The sequence below is a fragment of the Myotis yumanensis genome, unplaced genomic scaffold (genome assembly GCF_028538775.1).
Source record: "Myotis yumanensis isolate MYYU_CA2020_CCGP unplaced genomic scaffold, mMyoYum1.0.hap1 SCAF_17, whole genome shotgun sequence".
NCBI classification, from domain to species: Eukaryota; Metazoa; Chordata; class Mammalia; order Chiroptera; family Vespertilionidae; genus Myotis; species Myotis yumanensis.
The window spans coordinates 34,550,354-34,568,717 of NW_027223768.1; the positions used below are offsets into that span (position 1 = coordinate 34,550,354).

The following is an 18,364-nucleotide window of genomic DNA, read 5'->3' on the forward strand; positions in this document are numbered from 1 at the left end:
ACAATTTATCTCAAAATAAAAAGGCGAATTAAAATAATAGAAGGACACTGAGGCTCAGAGTCATTAAATAATTTCAGAGCCAGAATTCAAACACAGGTCTGTCAGACTCCCAAGCCTCAGTGTTTCAAGACTTGGCTGCATTCAAGTCGGATGAGCACCGCATGGGCCCTGCAGTCCATCAGACCAGGTGGCCACTGTTGTCATGGGCAGCTTTGTTCCTGGGGACAACCGTCCTGGAAAAGCTATTCGAGAGTGGTTTCAAAGGAATATTTGGCAAGCCCTGTGGGTTGGTGCTGAGGGCCAAGATTGGATAACCATGTTTCCCCTTCCCAAGGGGGTGGGGAGAGACAGCCTAGGAGTGTATCTACGGTGGTGTCTCTAGTTGTGTCCACATATCCATGCATTTGTCAGTTCCTCCGTGGGTATCTCTATTTGCAGGGGGTGGGGGGTGGAGGGATCTGTAAGTTCTGCGTGGTGGATAGTTACTTGGATGCACCTGTGTCAGCTCTGCGTAGGTCACACCCACATCACTTGTTTCCATTAGGTTAAACCACTTGATAATAGCTCCCCCAAAGCAAAGCTGGCTCGGGAGCCAGCCTGTCGCGAATTGGGTCTGTGTATTGTAGATAAACTGGGTAATTGGACTCTCCGCCTCCTCATCCAAAACAAACACATACAAACCGCCCACCCCCGCACTGGGGGGGGGGGGGGGGGGGAGTCTGGGCCCCGTCATCTGGGCCCTTGGGCCTAGCGTCCCGCTATTCCCGATCCTGTAGACAAGACCAGCGTCTCCGCCGGGCCCCTTCCCTCCCCCGCGGCCAGCCGGGCGCTGCCAGGGCTTATGTAAAGAGGTCACAGCTGCTCCGCCGCGGGGCGCACGCGGGTTCCCGCACAGGTGTGGCGGCGGCTGCGGGTGGGAGTGCGGGGAGCCGGCCGGCCTCCTCCCCCGCGGCGGCCCTTCTCCTTCCTGCTGTTCATTTATTTTCCTCCTCTGCCTGCCTGACAGCGGGGTGCGAACTCGGGAAGGACGGAGCGCCCGTCCCCGGCTCCCAGCGCCGCCGGGCGGGGGCTCTCGGCTCTCGGTGATGCGCTGTTTGCGCCTCGCGCCGCGCGGCTCCGCCGGGCTGGGTAAGTGGCGCGGGGGCGGAAGACGGCGGGGAAGGGGAGAAGGGTAGTGGTGGGGGCGTGAATACCGAAAGGTGTTAACCCTTTGCTTACGGGGAGGCAGCCAGGCACCTCGAACCGGAGAAAGCCCCGCCCCACCCCGCACGCCCCGCGACCCTCGCGCTCTCCGCGCCCCTGCGCCCTCGCGACCCCGCAGGTTTCCAATCAGCCGGCACGGAGGGGTGGAGGACAAAGAGTTACAGGGCGTGATGCCGCCACGGGGTGGCGCTCTGGCCGCGGCGACCTCCCTTTAAAGTTGGTGAATGGCTGGGAGCCCGCCCCGCGGCCCCGCCGTCGCCGGCAACCGGAGGCAAGGGCCCGTGGCACGACCGCCCTTGACTCGCCGCGTTCCTCCCCCAGGGCCCAGCGTGGACGCACGGGATGCTGAGTGTTGAGGGACGGTGAAGCGCTCGCCGGCGTCGGGGCCCTGGCGGGGGTCGGGCGGGAGCCGGCGCAAGGGAGTGGGATGGAGGCGGGGAGAAGGGACGCGGAGTAGCCGGCGCCTTCGCCCCCCCCTTCCCTCCTAACCCCGGATTCGCACCTTCGTCCGGACCCTGGCGTTCCGCGGCTGGGGGTGCGGCGGGAGGGGCCCGCGGGGCTGCCATGGAGGTGCCCAACGTCAAGGACTTCCAGTGGAAGCGCCTGGCGCCGCTGCCCAGCCGCCGCGTCTACTGCTCCCTGCTGGAGACTGGGGGGCAGGTCTATGCCATCGGGGGCTGTGACGACAACGGCGTCCCCAGGGACTGCTTTGAGGTCTACTCCCCCGAGGCCGACCAGTGGACGGCCCTGCCCCCCCTGCCCACAGCCCGGGCTGGGATGGCCGTCATCGCCCTGGGGAAGAGGATCATGGTGATTGGGGGGGTGGGCACCAACCAGCTGCCCCTGAAGGTGGTGGAGATGTACCACATCGACGAGGGCAAGTGGAAGAAGAGGAGCGTGCTGCGCGAGGCCGCCATGGGCATTTCTGTCACAGCCAAAGGCAAGTGGGGCAGGGGCCGAGGGTGGGCGGAGGGAAGGGATGGGGAGACCACAGGGAAGGAAAGGGGTGGGAGCAGCACTGTCACATTCCTGATCCCGTGTGATCCTTACAGTAGGCACTAAAACTAGAGAGACCCAGTGGCTGTATTTTACAGATGGCAAAACTGAGACTCGGTGAGTGAAGGGTCTAGTTATCCCACATGATGCCACATCTCCACTCCACCTGGCTCCTCCCTAGGCCTGAGGGGAGGGGAGGGGGGTAGTGCAATAGCTCTGCACACCCCTTCTCTCAGCCACACGCTCCAGCCAACCATCCACAACACCATCCCCTGAAACTGCCTTGCGCCTGCCACCACCTCCAGACACATATCTGAGGCCTTGGGGTGTTCACACCATCACTGCCCCAACACCAGGCTCCACTGGGGGGACTTTGGGGCCTGATTGCAGGGCCCTCTCCCCACCCTCAGGCTCTCCCTCCGTCTCCTAATCTGAGATACGGATAAGGGTCGTGCACCTGCAGCATCTCACCCACCTTGAGTTCTCGGGGCATGGGTGTGCTGACCATGTGATTGTATGATTCTCATTTCATTTTCTCCAAGCCCCTACATCCCTTCGCTTCTGGCTTGGAACAGCCCAGAACATAGAGGGAGCTCCAAGAGTTCCTCTTGTTAAAACATAAAGAGTTTTATGGGAAATGGCCCAATAGGAATTAGGATAGTCCAAGTCCAGACAGACTTAATGGAATGTAAGCTTCCCTCCCTCTCTGGCAAAATCATTCAGCTGCCTGCTGGGTCTACTGTAGAGTAGTCACCAGTATCACCCGAACTCCCGCTCTGTCCCTGTCACAGGTCTAGGTCCCAGCGGGGAGAGAAAGATGCAGGTCTGGTCTCTGCCTTCAGGAACCTAGGTCTGACCAATGAAGGTGACCAGAGAGAAACTCTAGCCCAGAATCCTTCAGGGCACAATGGTCAGTAGAGCCTTCACAAACTCCCAGTAAGAAGATGGAGGCCCATCCTTATCCCCAAGCCTCAATATATGGCTCCAAAAGATTAAGAACTAACATTTATCGAATCCTTACCATAGGTGTATTATATATATTAACATATTTGATCCTCTGATCAGCCTGATGAGGTAAGTGCAATTATTATCCTCATTTTAGAGAGAAGCAATGGGAGGCCCACAGAGGTTAAAAAACTTGTCAAGGTTGCACAGTAAGTGACGATGGAGTCTGTGCTCTTAACTGCGGCACTGAATGGGTTCACCAGTTAATTTAATAAGCATTTATATGCCTGCATGCCAGGCATTGTCCCTGATGCTGGGGTCACAGATTAACGAATTCTCAAGGACCTACAATCTATTGGAAGAAATAGACAAAGATTATTTCAGTAACATGTGGTGCCTAGAGCGATGCAGGTGTCATGGAAGCACTGAGCAGGTGCTCTCAGGCCATCCTGGGTGTTCAGGGACCCCAGGTGAGTGTGAAGGAATGAGTGGAGGGGACTGGAGGATTCCCAACTGCAGGTGTGTTTTGGGCGGCACAGAGCTGGGAGAGGTGGAGCTTATAGAAGGTAAATTCGTTAGCAGGCTCCATCTCCTAGCCTCAGGCTAGGGTTGGGGTTTTTGTTTGGTTTGGTTGTTTTTTTTTCCCCCAGTAGGATTAGAAAGTAGAAGGAAATAGTACTCATCCCTGAAATACCCTTGAAGAACAAAGGCCTCTGAGAGCCAGAGGTGGTGAGGACTGACTACTCAGAGGTGGGAGTGGGCTCCAGGGAAATAGAGAGCCCTGTGGGGGGCTGTGCCCCTGACAGGCTGCAGGAGGTACTGGGGTGAGGCCCAGGGACACATGGATGCCTTGCCCATCCTCTCCAGTACAGTGGCAGAGAAGCGTCTGGAAAAGGCACCTGCAGCCCAGAGCAGTAGAGCATGAGGGAGATCGTTCAGCTCACTGCCCGGCAGCTTCTTGAAGGGGCTAGTTTTCTCTCCTCCGAGCCTCGCCCTCATACACCCCTAACCCCAACCCATTCCATGCAGTGCCTCTTGGAGCCCACTAGCTTCCCAGTTCATAAAGGAGGATAGTGGGGAGGGGAGCGGGTAGTACAATGGCTCTGCAGACCCCATGGGGGTGGCAGAAAATGAGAGAACCAGCGGCAGTCCAGTGTCCCACAAGGCCAATGGCAGCAGGGCTGACCTCATTCCCAAAGGCTCCTGCTAGTTGTAGAATTCCAGTTTCAGAGCGCCTGGGCCAAGCCACTTCTGGGGGGTATCAGGGCCACGTCCCTCCTCTTCCCAGCCCCTCTGGCTGCCCAGGAAGGAGAATGGAGGGGACCAGACCTGCAGAGGATTGTCCAGGTCTAGACTCCACCGCAGGCTGCTCCTACGTGAGGCCTGGTGTTTCGGGCTTAGCTAATGGCTGGACACAAGGTAGCTAAGGCATGCAGGCCTGACATGGCTTCAAGAAGACCCAGGCTCAACCACAGCAGGACCTTTACAGTGTTGCCTCAACCTACTGTGTGTGTGTGTGTGTGTGTGTGTGTGTGTGTGTGTCAATCTGCCAGAGCAGTGGGTGGGAACCGGGGCCTGGCTTCATTGCTGGTGTTCAGGGAGTTACCAGAGCCTGGATGTAATAGGTGATGAGCACAGCTCATGGTGTCTGTGAGGTGAGCCAGGGGTTGCATGTGGCCTTTCTCCTTAGATTACCGAGTGTACGCGGCAGGCGGGATGGGCCTGGACCTTCGTCCGCACAACCACCTTCAACACTATGACATGCTCAAGGACATGTGGGTGTCGCTAGCACCCATGCCCACCCCGCGATACGCAGCCACCTCCTTCCTTAGAGGCTCCAAGATCTATGTGCTGGGTAAGGATGGGTTGTCTGTCCCACATCAGTCCTTCCTTTCCTCCCTCCGGTCAGTTCCCACGGGAAGCAGTGCTGTGTGTTGAGCATCTCCTTGTCCCTGGGGGGAAAGCATGCTGCCCCGACCCTCAGGGAGCTCCTCTGTGACTAGGTAACAGGCAGAAAGGGAAGCCCAGGCCAGTCCTCAGGGACTTACTCCTCTGCCCACCCCCCACCCTGCTCTGGTCTCCAGGAGGACGACAGTCCAAGTATGCGGTCAACGCCTTCGAGGTCTTTGACATTGAGACTCGCTCCTGGACCAAGTTCCCCAACATTCCCTGTAAACGGGCCTTCTCCAGCTTCGTGACCCTGGACGACCGGTTGTACAGCCTGGGAGGCCTGCGGCAGGGCCGGCTCTACCGGCAGCCCAAGTTCCTCCGGACTATGGACATGTTTGACATGGAACAGGGTGAGCTGGGTGCCATCTGCCTCTGGCTGACCCCCCACCCCCCACCATACCTCTCTCCCACCCGCACTCCCAGGGCCACTTCCCCAGCTGGGTGAGCCTTTCAGACGTCTTAACATCCCTTTCCATTCAGGGATTCTCTTAGACCAAATTCTTTCATCTGTACTGAGCTCCCTTTGGTGGGTTGGTTTGGTTTTTATCAAAGCCTTTTCCACCCATTGTCTCTTCTTACAACATCCAGGCAGGGCCACGGGAATCATCATAGAGAATCAGAGGGATCCTGACCCCTATGCTCACTGCCTCTCCTTAGCTTTTTTCCCAGCTTAGAGCCTGTTGAGATCAGAGGTAGAACAGGTAGTTTGTTGTAGGGGATCATAGTTCCTAGCACCGCAGCAGACTTGGGAGAGGTTGTTAGCCATGGAGAGTGTCATTCAAACAGCTGGAGGCATTGTGTAGGTGGAGCGGAGACACTGCCTAGGGTGAGAGCTGTTTGGGACTCAGTGTGTATTCGAGGTGCTGGGGTCGCATCTAATTCTCTCTGTATTCTCCCATGGCCTGCAGGGGGATGGCTGAAGATGGAACGCTCCTTCTCCCTCAAGAAGCGCCGAGCAGACTTTGTGGCTGGCTCTCTGAGTGGGCGGGTCATAGTGGCCGGAGGACTTGGTAAGGATGGGGCGTCAGGCTGGTACTGTGGTTCTGGTGCCTGGTGGATCGTTGGCACTCTGCGGGAGCAAGAGAAGGAGCTGGCTCCTTGCACTCCTCCCCCCTCTGCTTTATTCCTAAGAATTCACAACACTCCTTTCTCCTAGCCTGGACTTCACGTGTCCGCATGTGGGCCTGATGTAGTCTTTCTGTCCCCTTACACAAGGGACACGGAGGCCCAGAGAGCATCAGCAACATACTGATGACCATGTAACAGGGTGCTCAGCACAGACCCCTGGGGGCCCTGGCCAGGAATGACAGAGGCAGGAGTGTGGCGGGGATTGGCCTTGGTCCTTTATGACCACATCTTCTCCCTGGATTCCCAGCTCCATCATGGAATAGGAAGCAATTTGATCACACATGTTAGTGCGATGAATTCAGGACATGCTGTATTACCCTCCCTCCCAGAGGCAGAACCCCAGCAGCAACAGGGGAGAGAGATATATGGGCAGCGGGCTTCCAGGCAGCCAGCGTTCACTCAGCGTGGACAGACTCCAGTTCACTGCCTCATAAAAGGAGCACAGTGAGAGCTAGACCACGTGGGCTGCTTTGCGTACAAGGCAGGGAGGTAACAGTGTCTAGAAACTTCTGGTAAAAGCGGGAGATCAGGGAAAGAAAGCTTACTCATGAAGACATGAAAAGATGGCAAGTAGGGAGGGCAAGTGGTTGCTTGGCCAAAGCTACTGGCAGGGGTAGGGAGCAAGGGAGGTAGGGTGACTGCAAGGCATGGATGGGTGGCTGGACTCCCTTGTAAGTTCCGGTTCCCTTTCAGGGAACCAACCCACTGTCCTGGAGACGGCAGAGGCGTTCCACCCAGGGAAGAACAAGTGGGAGGTGCTCCCAGCCATGCCCACGCCCCGCTGTGCCTGCTCCAGCATTGTCATCAAGAACTGCCTCCTGGCTGTGGGGGGCGTCAACCAGGGTCTGAGTGACGCGGTAGAAGCCCTGTGTGTCTCTGACTCCTAGCTGTCCTGGGCCCGGCGCCTTTGCCCTGGACCGGATCACCTGACTCTTGACAAGAGTGGTCTTGTCAAAGCAATTTGGGCTACTTCCCAGATGCCAGTGGGGCCGGACTCGGGGGCTTAAATGACCTCCCTCCACCTCCTAATCCTACCACATCCTAGGAAACTCTAGGGAGTCCTAATGACCTCTAGCCCCCGGTTGGAGCTCAGCAGACCTCGGGGGAGAGTCCTCACTTCCTGCTTAGGCAGAGAAATGTACAGCAGTATCCGCTACCTGCCCTTTCTGAGTCCCATCTCTCCCCGTCTCCAGAGGATGAGCTGCTGCCGCTGTCCTTCCCCAGCTCTCAACGAGTTTGAGGGGCTCTTAGGATGGAAAATGGAGGAGGGTTGGGGACACCCAAATGCCTCTTCTCTCCCTTGGCCTGCATCCCTTCCCCATTTGGTGGTCAACTGTGAGCCTGCCCTGGACCTCATCTTCGCAGCAAGAATTGGCCTTAGAGGCAGCTGAGTTGGGAGGAAAGTCATGGACTGATCCCTGTCGGCAGCCTTGGCCAGGAAGGACCCAGGCCTCTCCAGGGTCCTCGATGGGAATGTGATGCTGGGGAAGGAGCCGACTCCACCCAGCCTCTGCTCCCCGCTCCTCTCCTCACTGTTTCTCCTTCTGCCACCCCTCCCCACCAGAGGCCTGGCCCGTCTGTCACCAATAGCCCCAGAGTGTTTCCGTGTGAAACCTCATTTACACTGTGGCACCAAAATCCACAAAGGATGGATTCATTGCACTCCGGTTATCTGCAGCAGCACAATGATTAAAATCTATATTCCTATCTTCCCTGGCATCTTGGTACCGGGGTGGGGTGGGGTGGGCTGGTGTCTTGATGGTTAGAGGGGGGCCCCATGAAACAGTCCCTCTGACCTTCTCAGGCTAAAGAGGGTCCCAAGGGGCCACCTATTCCTGGCTGGGCCCTCTGAAGAGGTTACGCTGTCAAGCCAGCACTCCCCCACCCGGGCACCTCACCTCTAGTGAAACAGCCCAGCTTCCTTTTCAAAAGAATGGAGACTCCACGGATGGGTTGAGAAAAGGTTGCCTTCAGTAACTGACGGCTTCAGGCTGCTCCTCACATCCAGCCCCCATGCATTTAGCTTCAGCTCATTTCTGTCTGGTCCCAGAACTTGAAGAACGTGCCTCCTTTTAGCTGGTAGAGCACCCCTTTCTGATTCCCAGGGATTTTTAAAAGCTGTGCTGGCACCAGGGATACAGACATGAAAAAAGACCTGCTCCTGTGTGGCTGCGGGGGAGCCAGAGAACACCACGCGATGTTCCGATGTTCGCTTGTTTCTCATGAGGCAGGAACAGAGGGCCAGCGCCTGCCTGTCTGCCTGGATCTGGGGCAGGGACTCTGGGAGTCACCTCCCAGAGGCAGGGACTCTGCTGAGCCGCCCAAGTGGAACCGGGAACTTTCAGAGCTGGGCCTTTTCTCCTCTGGCACCTGGCCTTTGTCCTTACATGGTCCCTAGAAGGGTACTGCCACCTGCTGGCCCTGCCTCGCCTTCCCGCCCAGCTAGAGGCATCCTGTAGCCACGGGTGCCCCCTGGTGAGCCGACTGCAGAGAGGCCTTTTCTATTGATTCTGGACACCCCTATTTCAGCTCAGCCCCTTGAAATAACTGTTAGAAAATGGGGCTAAGGAGCCGCAGGTACTGAGGGTGGAAGAGCACATTAAGGGAAGCCCTGGTTTGGTCTCCCCATCCCACTTCCATTTCTGCACTGTCCTCGCCACCCTCCCAGGAAAGGGGTTCCCCACACTCTTTCCTAGAGGAAGCCAAGCCTAGCATGTGTGTAGGTGGGGTGTATGGGGCTTTCCATGTGCACAAAATGGTGCCGGATCCGTAGATGGGACTGAGGTGTGTTAAGACGGTCGAAACCTTAGGGATACAGCCAACCCTAAAAGGTTCTTTCTGTTATGAGAATGGGGGATTAGCCACTGTGAGGGCCACCTAGGGCCAACGCTGGTATCTTCTGAGGACTCACCTCGTGGAGGTCCATTATGGGAAGACTTGGGGGGGGGGCAGGGAAGTAGGAAACATGCAGTGGCAAACCTCATGGCCATACCTCATGGTGCCATGGAGGCAGCTCGGGATCTAGGGTTGGATGGTATGGCTCCAGGCCTGAGTCCTCCCCACCTCCAACAGGCTTTCCTGTCACCATCTACTCTGGGAAGTTCCCACCCCTTTCTTGCCTTCACACCCCAATCTACAAAACGAGAGCCACTGTGATGCCATCGCACAAGGTGGCAGAACCCTGCTTCCTCCTCAGATCCACTCTATGAGGCAGGTAGGATCGTCCCATCTTGTGGATCAGAAAACTAAGGCTCAGGGAGGTTATGTACCTTGTCCAAGGTCACAAGCTGGTAAGTGACTGAACAAGGTCTGATTCTAAAACTTATGACCACACTGCATTGCCTCCAATGAAATAGCACCCAGGAAAATTGAGAAAATCAACTGTGCTATCCTAGCTTCAGGTCCCAAATGTCAAACCTCGAAGGACAAAGACTTTCTGTCCCAAGGAATTCGGGTGAGGATTGACAAGGAAAGACTGGGAAGGGGTAACATGAACTGAGCATAGAACAGTCCTGCGCTAACGTCCAAGGAAAGTTCCCTTCTAGCTGTTCCATTCCATTGGCTAGTCCACTGCTTTGTTTAACCCTGGATGCCTATCCTGTGCCTGCCTCAGTACCCGGTTCCAGGTTCCTGCTGCCCAGCAGTTGCAGCCTGGAGAGGCAGATGGGACAAAATCTGCAGTTACTGTTTAATGAGATGAGATCGCTGTCAGCCTTTGCTAGCACAGCCCAGAAGCGACTCACCCGTGGTGGCTACAGAGAGCCCAGCCAAACTGTGGATGTCAGGGCAGGGTTCCAGAAAACAGATCTCAAAGTGCACTCTGAAAGAAGAGGGAGACCAGCCAGGCAGGGAGGAGGGTCCCAGGCTTTGAAGCAAGAGGGATGGGTTGAATCATGCCTGTCTTGTGCTAATTGATCTTGGGATGTTGTTAACCTCTCTGAGTCTCAGTTTCCTTATTTGTCAACTGGGCAAAAGAAGGCCTCGCTATGAGGTTACGAGCCCCCTACTTCACATAAAATAATTCACTTACATTGGGTGGGTAGCTCCATTGTTATTTTTGTTGTTGAAGGAGAGGTAAAGGGGTTCACAAACCCACTGGGGAAAAGGGTTTGATTTACTGGGGGGACAGCACCACTTGGAGAGTCTAAGGAGACGGGGTTGGCAGTGCAGGCGGGCACATCAACATGGGCCTTAAGGAGTCTAGACTTCATCCACATGGGACATTGGAGTAACCCCCAGGCCCATCTACAGCCCGTGGCTGGCACAGGATCGGACCCAGGAATCAGTAGTATTTCAAACTTCCTGCCTAGGGATGGGCTGCCCTCTCTCTTTGCTGCGGGCTCTGACAGGAGTGCCATAGGTCAAGATTGGGCTTTTTATACACTGTGGTGGGGGTGGGGGGCAGCCAGCCCTATTCATCCAGGCTACAGCCCCCAGCACCCATCTGTGCCAGTGTCACTCAGGGCCAAGAGAAATGCTGCCTCCCGCCTTCTTCCCTTAACATGGCCAGGAGCTGGGGACCTGGCTGAGGAATGTGCTTTGCTTGGGATTTCCAGGCCCGGACCAGCGTGGGAGGCCAAGGGCTCAGATTGCCAGTGGGAGCCAGGCACGGGGCAGGGAGGCGGCACTGGGCAGACCGCCCTTGCTCCCTCCTGGGCACACAGCCCATGCCCTGCCCTGCCCTGTCCTTGCTGGCCGTTGTGGAGGCAGAGCCCGGAGGAAGAAGACACTCAGCCCCTTCAAAGGAGTATGGAGTCCTGAGCCCTGAGCCCAGTACCCACCACCATAACCCCCGGGCTGCTGGGAGGGAGCCTTTAACAGTTTACAGAGAGCACCCCCCCCGCCCCCCGTGCAGGGTCCCCTTTGATCACTGAGGACCTAAGAACCAGGGAGATGGAGATATCTGCCCCCATCATGTGGCCAGCAAGGGGCAGACTAGATGTAGAACCCTGCCCTCTGACTTCTACTCTGAGACTCATGTACCCTCTGCCTCATCCATATCAACAGATCCTGTATCGCAGGGTCTGACCCAAGGCCCCACATTACAGGATTAGTGGAGGATCAATAAAATAGTAGATGTGAAAGTGTTGACCACCGCCCCCCCCCCCCGCCATAAAGATGAAGGGTTGTCTTTATTTATATTTATTTATACCCCATCTCAGTCCATTAAGGATCCCAGATGACTTCCAGCAATCGTACAGCAGGGTTAGTCAGTGGAAAGTACAGTACGTGGCGACTCCTGGTGCCCAGTGGATGAGCCATGAAACCTTTACCCCAGTCGTGAGCAAGGTCCCTCCACTTCCCTCCCCACAGCACGAGGTCCACACCTCAGAGACCAGGACTGGACACAGGAGTGAGGGCCAGAAAAAGACAAAGACCTTTTGGGTTTGCCTTTAACAATGAGATGAGGAGATCCTTTCAAAACCACTGACCTGAAGCCCTAGATTAAATCTACACAAATATCCACCCACCCTGCCTCCCATCTCTCAGAATCCCCTTGTCTGGCGTCTAAAAAAACATCTCTGATAGCAGTTTAAAGGCCCTTTCTCCTCTCTGCCAAGTCAGGCTGCTCCCTCCTCCCACACACAGCGCTCCAGCCATGGCCAGTTTTCACGGTCACTTCCTAGCTCTGAGCTTATCTTAACTGTCCTCTGTCCCCAGTCATAGCAGCTGTAGCTCAGGGAGTCTGATAAGCCCCTTGTTGTCATAGACACCCCCCCATCCCCGCCAACACACACACACTGGGTCTCTGCCAGGATTGGGGGAGGAGACTTGGGGGGACAAGAGCCCTGAAGAGACCCCAAGCAGACTATGGGAAATCATCAATCTGACGTGATGGGGGCAGGCTTCACATCTCCTTTCATCCCACAGCAAGCCCAGGAGGCGGTCATGAGCCACATTGCAGGGTGAGTAAACTGGGACATCAAAAAGCGTGGTCTAGCCCCAGCCAGTTTTGCTCAGTGGATAGAGCACTGGCCTGTGGATTGAAGGGTCCCCGGTTCGATTCCAGTCAAGGGCACATGCCTGGGTTGTGGGCTCGATCCCCAGTAGGGGGCTGCAGGAGGCAGCCGATCCATGATCCTCTCTCATCATTGATGTTTCTATTTCTCTCTCTCCCTCTCCCTTCCTCTCTGAAATCAATAAAAATGTGCAAAAAAGAAGCATGGTCTACTTGAGCCTTGGGCAAATCAAGAAGCCGCTCTAAGCCACAGCATGATGGCCGAGAGCACTGTTTCTGGGGCCAGGTGGCCAGGGCTTCGATCTGGCTCCCCCACTTGCCAGCTTCGTGATCCCCCAGAGGCAGTTATCTAGTTTCTCGGGGTCTCCGTTCTCTCATCTGTGCGATGAAGACAATCACCTGCTTCTTAGAGTTGCAGTGAGGATTGCACTCATTCACACAGTGGCTAGCACACCGTGTGTTCGCTGTATGGGAGAATCATTCTCATCTACAGAGTTGCCAAGGGAAGACAGTCATAGCCGATTAGCGGCAGAGCAGAGCACCCCCAACACGCAAGTCTGGGGGTGGGAGAGAGAATGGGCTCCTGAATCTACTAGTGAAGGGATCAGTTACCAGGTGAACAAAAGAGCCGAGTGACTGAGATTTCTAATCTGTTCCTACTTAGATATTGCAGAGAAGTTACAGCAGAGTGGAAATGGAACGCGGAGCTGATTTATCCAAATGCCTTTTTAAATATATATTGATTTCAGGGGGGAAGGGAGAGGGAGAGAGAGATAGAAACATCAATGATGAGAGAGAATCATTGATTGGCTGCCTCCTACATGCCCCCTACTGGGGATCGAGCCCGCAACCCGGGCATGTGCCCTTGACCGTAATCAAACCTGGAACCCTTCAGTTGACAGGCTGACACTCTATCCATTGAGCCAAACCGGCCAGGGCCAAATATATATATATTTTTTAAATGTATTTTATTGATTTTTTACAGAGAGGAAGGGAGAGAGATAGAGGGCTAGAAACATCGATCAGCTGCCTCCTGCACATCTCCTACTGGGGATGTGCCCGCAACCCAGGTACATGCCCTTGATCGGAATCGAACCTGGGACCTTTCAGTCCACAGGCCGACACTCTATCCACTGAGCCAAACCGGTTTCGGCCAAATATCTTTTTATAGATGAGGAAACTGCCCCCAAGAGTGAAAGTCCTTGGTCATGACTATAGTGTGGGTTGGTGGTTTAAAAAAAAAAAAAAAAAAAAAAGGGACTGGAACCCAGGACTCCTGACTTCTGTCCATCTGGTCCATCTGTGTGTGCTCTCCGTGCCGCTTCAGTCGGGGAGACAGGGAACTCTCTGGCTTGGGGAGAAGAGCTAGCTTCTTCGTGGGTCACATCCCTCCTGGGCCTGGACAGTGAATAACATGAAGTTCCCATTGCAGTCAAGAGCTTGGGGACGGTTTTTGGTCTTTGCAGCACAAAATCCCCCTAAATTCCTGGTGAGCCTTACCAGGATTTAGATTGTGAGCAGCTCACTAGTTCCATCTTGTATTTCTCGGGCCCAGTTGGCATCACAAGGCAATGCAACCCTTAAGAACAAGCTGTGACATTGGACTGGCAGGGTTTGCCTCCCGCTCCGTTACTCCCAGCTGGGGGCGGGTGGTGTGGGGCATGACACTGGATCCAAAATGCTCACTCAGAACCTGGCTGGCTCAGTAAATGTTAGATTTATCATTATGCCTGTTATTGTAGTTGCTCAGTACATATTTTCTGAATGAATGAATGAATGAATGAACCAATGATTGAATCCTTGAAGGAACAAATGGCCTAAGGGACCCCAAGTTGTGCTATAGCTTTGGGCATCCCATAAAACTTGCTAGACTTACTTTGGTCAGAAGAGGGCAGCATTGAGTCAGCAATCCCAATTTGCCCAAAGAGTTCCAGGATCTACAACCCTCTCTTTTGACTCCCACCTCTTCTAGCGTGCAGGTTCCTATCTAAGCAGTTCCGCCAGGCCCTGGGAGGGGAAGGTCAGCACCTTAAAGGCTGTGCAGTTCACCACCCGGAGTGACTGTGACCCTCAGAGTTCTGGGGAAAGGGAATTTAATGGTTGGGGTCTCAAATTGAAAGTTGATGGTAAGCTGAGCCTCCAGCCTGCAGCAGCCCTTTTTCCAGAGAAAAGGGAAGAGGGGCTCAGACATCTATACGAAGGCAAATTCCAAGGGAGGCATTAGCTCATCAGATACAGAGAGCACTCAGCTGACCCTTCTCTACTCTCTCTTCTATCCCCACCACTCTCAGCATCTCCTCCCCATGCTCCCACTCCTCACTCCCCACTCCACCCCAGCCCTGAAGGCTTTTTCCTCAGTTTACCAAATCCCACTCTCCCTCCAAGAGGGCACCCTTCCAATGCCCAATCTGCCTCCTGTGAGGCCTCCCTCAAAGCCCTTGAAGACCCATCCTTTAAGCCCCATATGGCACTCTGTACCGATCTTGAGAGTCTTCCCACCTTCTGCCTTGAGTTATACAGTAAATTGTGTGTTTATCTTATTCCCCTTACTAAACGGTAAACTTCCTGAGAACGGGGAGCTAGTTCTTAGGCACCCCTCAAGACTCCAGAGAATTTCTTTTTCATGTGACCTGTCTTACTCCCCACTCCCACCTCACCCCCAAAGCCGACCTTGGTGTCCCTCACCTGCCTTCCTGCAAGCACCCTGCACTCCACATATCACCGCAGTCCTTACTCTGAACTGAATGTTAACACTCCTGAGTCCAGATACACACACACACACACACACACAGATGGCCACACATGTAAGGACTGGGACAGACACTTGTTCCTAATAGTTTTCCCCAGGGGCACCTAGTAGGCCCAATGAATGGTTATCCCCAGATACAATCTGCTTGTTTATTTCTCACTAGACTGAGCCCTTCTGACTTGGATCAGTGATTAAATGTCAGCATGGGGGGTTGGGGTAGGCTTCCTCCTCCTAGGACTGGACAGCGGGACAGGCAGGATCAAAACAGCTCAGCCCAGATTCCGGGCATTTCGGAGCACACGGCCTAGGAATTCCCCAGGATCTGCTGGCAGTTCAGTCACCTGACGTAATCAGCTTCGCTATCAGGCATTCAGGTCTCCCTCTAAGGAATTTGAGAGTTGAGTTTCAGCTGGGAAGATCATTTCCGAGTTGCCTGTCTGTTTGCCTGTCTCCCTTGCCTGTTTGCTTCGGACAGACACCAGCCAGATACACAGGCCACTAAAGCCCCGTCCTGTAGCCCCCAAAGGAGCCGTCAGGCTGCCCCTCGGCTGGGACAGGGGAGATCGCTTTTCTCTGAGGTGTCTGGTCATCCACAGTTTGCCCCTACATGGAGATTCACATTCTGGTCAAAGGAAGCTGAAGTGGGGGTGGGGAAGAGGCCACAGGGACGGGAGATCTACCCCCCACTGCCATCACAGTTTCCCGGATAATGGAGGGAAGGAAATCGCTTATCTGTAGTTGCTTTCACTTTAGCCTGTCAATTCCATTGCATTCCTGTGGTTCATTGTGTCTATTGAGTGTCCTTTGGTGTTGGGGGCACCTGGGAGCATTCATGGGAGTCTGAGCATGAAAGAGAATCTGAGGCTCATCTGTATAATTCTTTCATCTTTCTTATGAGGAAATGTTGGTTCGCTTCTCACACCCTTCTGGTCTCAGCTTGAAAGACCGTGTATGCAGGAAGCTGCCCCCGACCAACCTCCTCTGTGTAAAGTTGTATATTTTTGTTTGTTCGTTCCCCCCACGTCCCACGTGGTTCAGGGTTCAGGATCTGGAAGAGGTCCTCACACAAATGAAAGAGACAAAACAAGAAATAATAATTTGGAAATATTGGGGGGCAGGCGGGCAAGTCCAACTCAAGGGGAAGGACTTCCACTGGTGCTCAGGCCTCGCCAACCTTTTATTGGTTTGGGATACACTCATGGCCCTTAGGCAGGCAATTTCCAGTAATAGACAGAGTAGCCCATCAGCAAGGATTTACATAATAGTAAATGGGGAAGTTGCTTCAGCTACCATTGTCTGGACTAACAGTGGGAGCACAGCCCTGACCATTGCCAGAGCTCAAGGGTCGCCAGCCTTCCGGGATCCTCGTCCACACCTCTCTGCTAGTGAAGACAATGGATGACTTCCCGCACTCCTCCTGTCTGGTCTAAGGGCTCCATCCTGTCACACAACCCAAGGAGATTCTGTTTCCCCCATTCTGGGCACATCTTCCTCTAAGATTGGCTTGTTTATTTCTCACTAGACTGAGAATTTTCTGAGGACAGAGACCATGTCTATCTTGTCACCATCCTATCCATAGGCCCAGCACCCAGTATCTGTAGAATGAATAAGTGATTGATAAAAGGCCACAGAACCAGTTGGGATGTCAGGACTAGAACTGAGGTCTCCCAACACTGTGCCCTGTGCTTGCTCTTCTATTACCCATACTTCCACCTGAGAGCCCTTATCCATCTGGATGATCCCAGCTAGCTGAGCCCCTAGGGATGGATGCAGATCTCAAGGGAGAAAGGAAACAGCAGGTCAGGGGAACTGTCACCTGGGCCGCAATCTATTTTCGAAGACAACCCAGAGCAAGAGGGGGCCAGTAGAGGGAAGAGCCCCAAACTGGCTCCCCCCTCCTATGGCCCTTCAGATTTGGGGAAGGGGGTTGATTTACTGCATAAGTGGATCTTCTCCAGCCACAAGGGGGCAAAGGGCCCCATTCTCCATCCTTAACTCCCACTAGAGCGGATCCGAGCATCAGCGGAAGTAAGAAAGGCAGACACTAAATACAAAACTCAGTCACTGGGCATCTGTCCCTCTTGATCCTCAGCATGCCCTGAAGACACAGCTGAAGGCACCACCCTCTTGGGGATCTGCCTCCAGTTTCTTATCAGTTGTGAGGCCTTGGGCAGAATGATACTCACTTCAGAGGATTGGGTTGCCATGGAGACAAGGGGAAATATTAGGGCAGGAGGAGAACCTGTGGCTATTCTGATTTCACTCTAAATGACACTCCGCATGGACCTGGTGCTCATGACCTACCACCAGTCCTCCTGACTCCAAAATCAGAAAGGAAAACCTTGGAGGGACAACTGTTTATGAATTTAGAGATACAAGTTAAGTAATGGGAGTGTAATTTTATTTTTTATTTATTTATGTTTATTTATTTATTTTTTTAAAATGTATTTTATTGATTTTTTACAGAGAGGAAGGGAGAGGGATAGAGAGTTAGAAGCATCGATGAGAGACAAACATCAATCAGCTGCCTCCTGCACATCTCCTACTGGGGATGTGCCCCGCAACCAAGGTAGATGCCCTTGATCAGAATCGAACCTGGGACCCTTCAGTCCGAAGGCTGACGCTCAATCCACTGAGCCAAACCGGTTAGGGCTGTAATTTTAATTTTTTAATAAATGAATGTTTCCTTTTGGTTCTTTCCACCTTCCTTCCAACACTTTATAAATCCCACCACATCTTGAAGGCCCATTCAACGCTAGAAGCCTTCTTTGATGGAGAGGTAAGAACTTGCTAGAACCGCATGTCTGAGATCCAATCAAGGTTGATCTAACTGAAGACAGATGAACTCAGAAGCCTGGAACAGCTAGCCCTCCCACGTAGCTGGAGCCTACCTCTATCCCATCCCACCCCCTTTTCCCTATAGTCTTAAAGAAGTGGTAAGTGACTTTATAGATTTTGGCTTGAGAGACGCAAATTACCAGGATAGAGAAATACTTGGGTGACTTCTAGTCCTGTCAGATTGCCCCTTGCTCACTGAGAACACAGCACAATAGAAGGACAACAGCCCTAGCTGGTTTGGCTCCGTGGATAAAGCGGTGGCCTGCGGACTGAAGGGTCCCAGGTTCCAGGTCAAGGGCATATACCTGGTTGCGGGCTCGATCCCCAGTGAGGAGCGTGCAGGAGGCAGCCGATCAATGATTCGCTCTCATCATTGATGTGTCTATCTCTCTCTCCCACTCCCTTCCTCTCCGAATATATATATATACACAACAGGTGACCCTAATTAGAACCAAGGGCCACTCAGAGGCAAGAGCAGTTCCAGGGCCCCTCAAAGTTTCCAGACAACCCACCCAGCAGCCTCCACCGGTGTCCTCTAGTCCAGAGGTCGCCAGCCGGTGGTCCGCGGCCACTGGTGGTCCTTGAGGTCTGAAAGG

The 18,364-nt window shown here is 54.1% G+C and overlaps 1 protein-coding gene across 1 annotated transcript; it reads left to right on the plus strand.

The window, feature by feature from the left end:
- The first annotated feature begins 779 nt into the window (after positions 1 to 779).
- KLHDC8A (kelch domain containing 8A) lies at positions 780 to 7,911 on the plus strand. The gene is made up of 7 exons (XM_070397693.1): positions 780 to 895; positions 1,007 to 1,128; positions 1,525 to 2,143; positions 4,835 to 4,999; positions 5,229 to 5,444; positions 6,003 to 6,104; positions 6,916 to 7,911. Exons 3-7 carry the CDS (start codon positions 1,768 to 1,770, stop codon positions 7,107 to 7,109), a joined length of 1,053 nt encoding a protein of 350 aa, XP_070253794.1. The 5' UTR covers positions 780 to 895; positions 1,007 to 1,128; positions 1,525 to 1,767; the 3' UTR covers positions 7,110 to 7,911.
- The last annotated feature ends 10,453 nt before the right edge of the window (positions 7,912 to 18,364 follow it).

What these genes read in the sequence shown, in the direction of transcription:
- KLHDC8A (XM_070397693.1), top strand. Translation starts at nt 1,768, where the DNA reads ATGGAGGTGCCCAACGTCAAGGACTTCCAGTGGAAGCGCCTGGCGCCG. An exon ending in CATTTCTGTCACAGCCAAAG is followed by an intron (nt 2,144 to 4,834) that starts GCAAGTGGGGCA and finishes CTTTCTCCTTAG; the next exon opens with ATTACCGAGTGTACGCGGCA. An exon ending in CATGTTTGACATGGAACAGG is followed by an intron (nt 5,445 to 6,002) that starts GTGAGCTGGGTG and finishes CATGGCCTGCAG; the next exon opens with GGGGATGGCTGAAGATGGAA.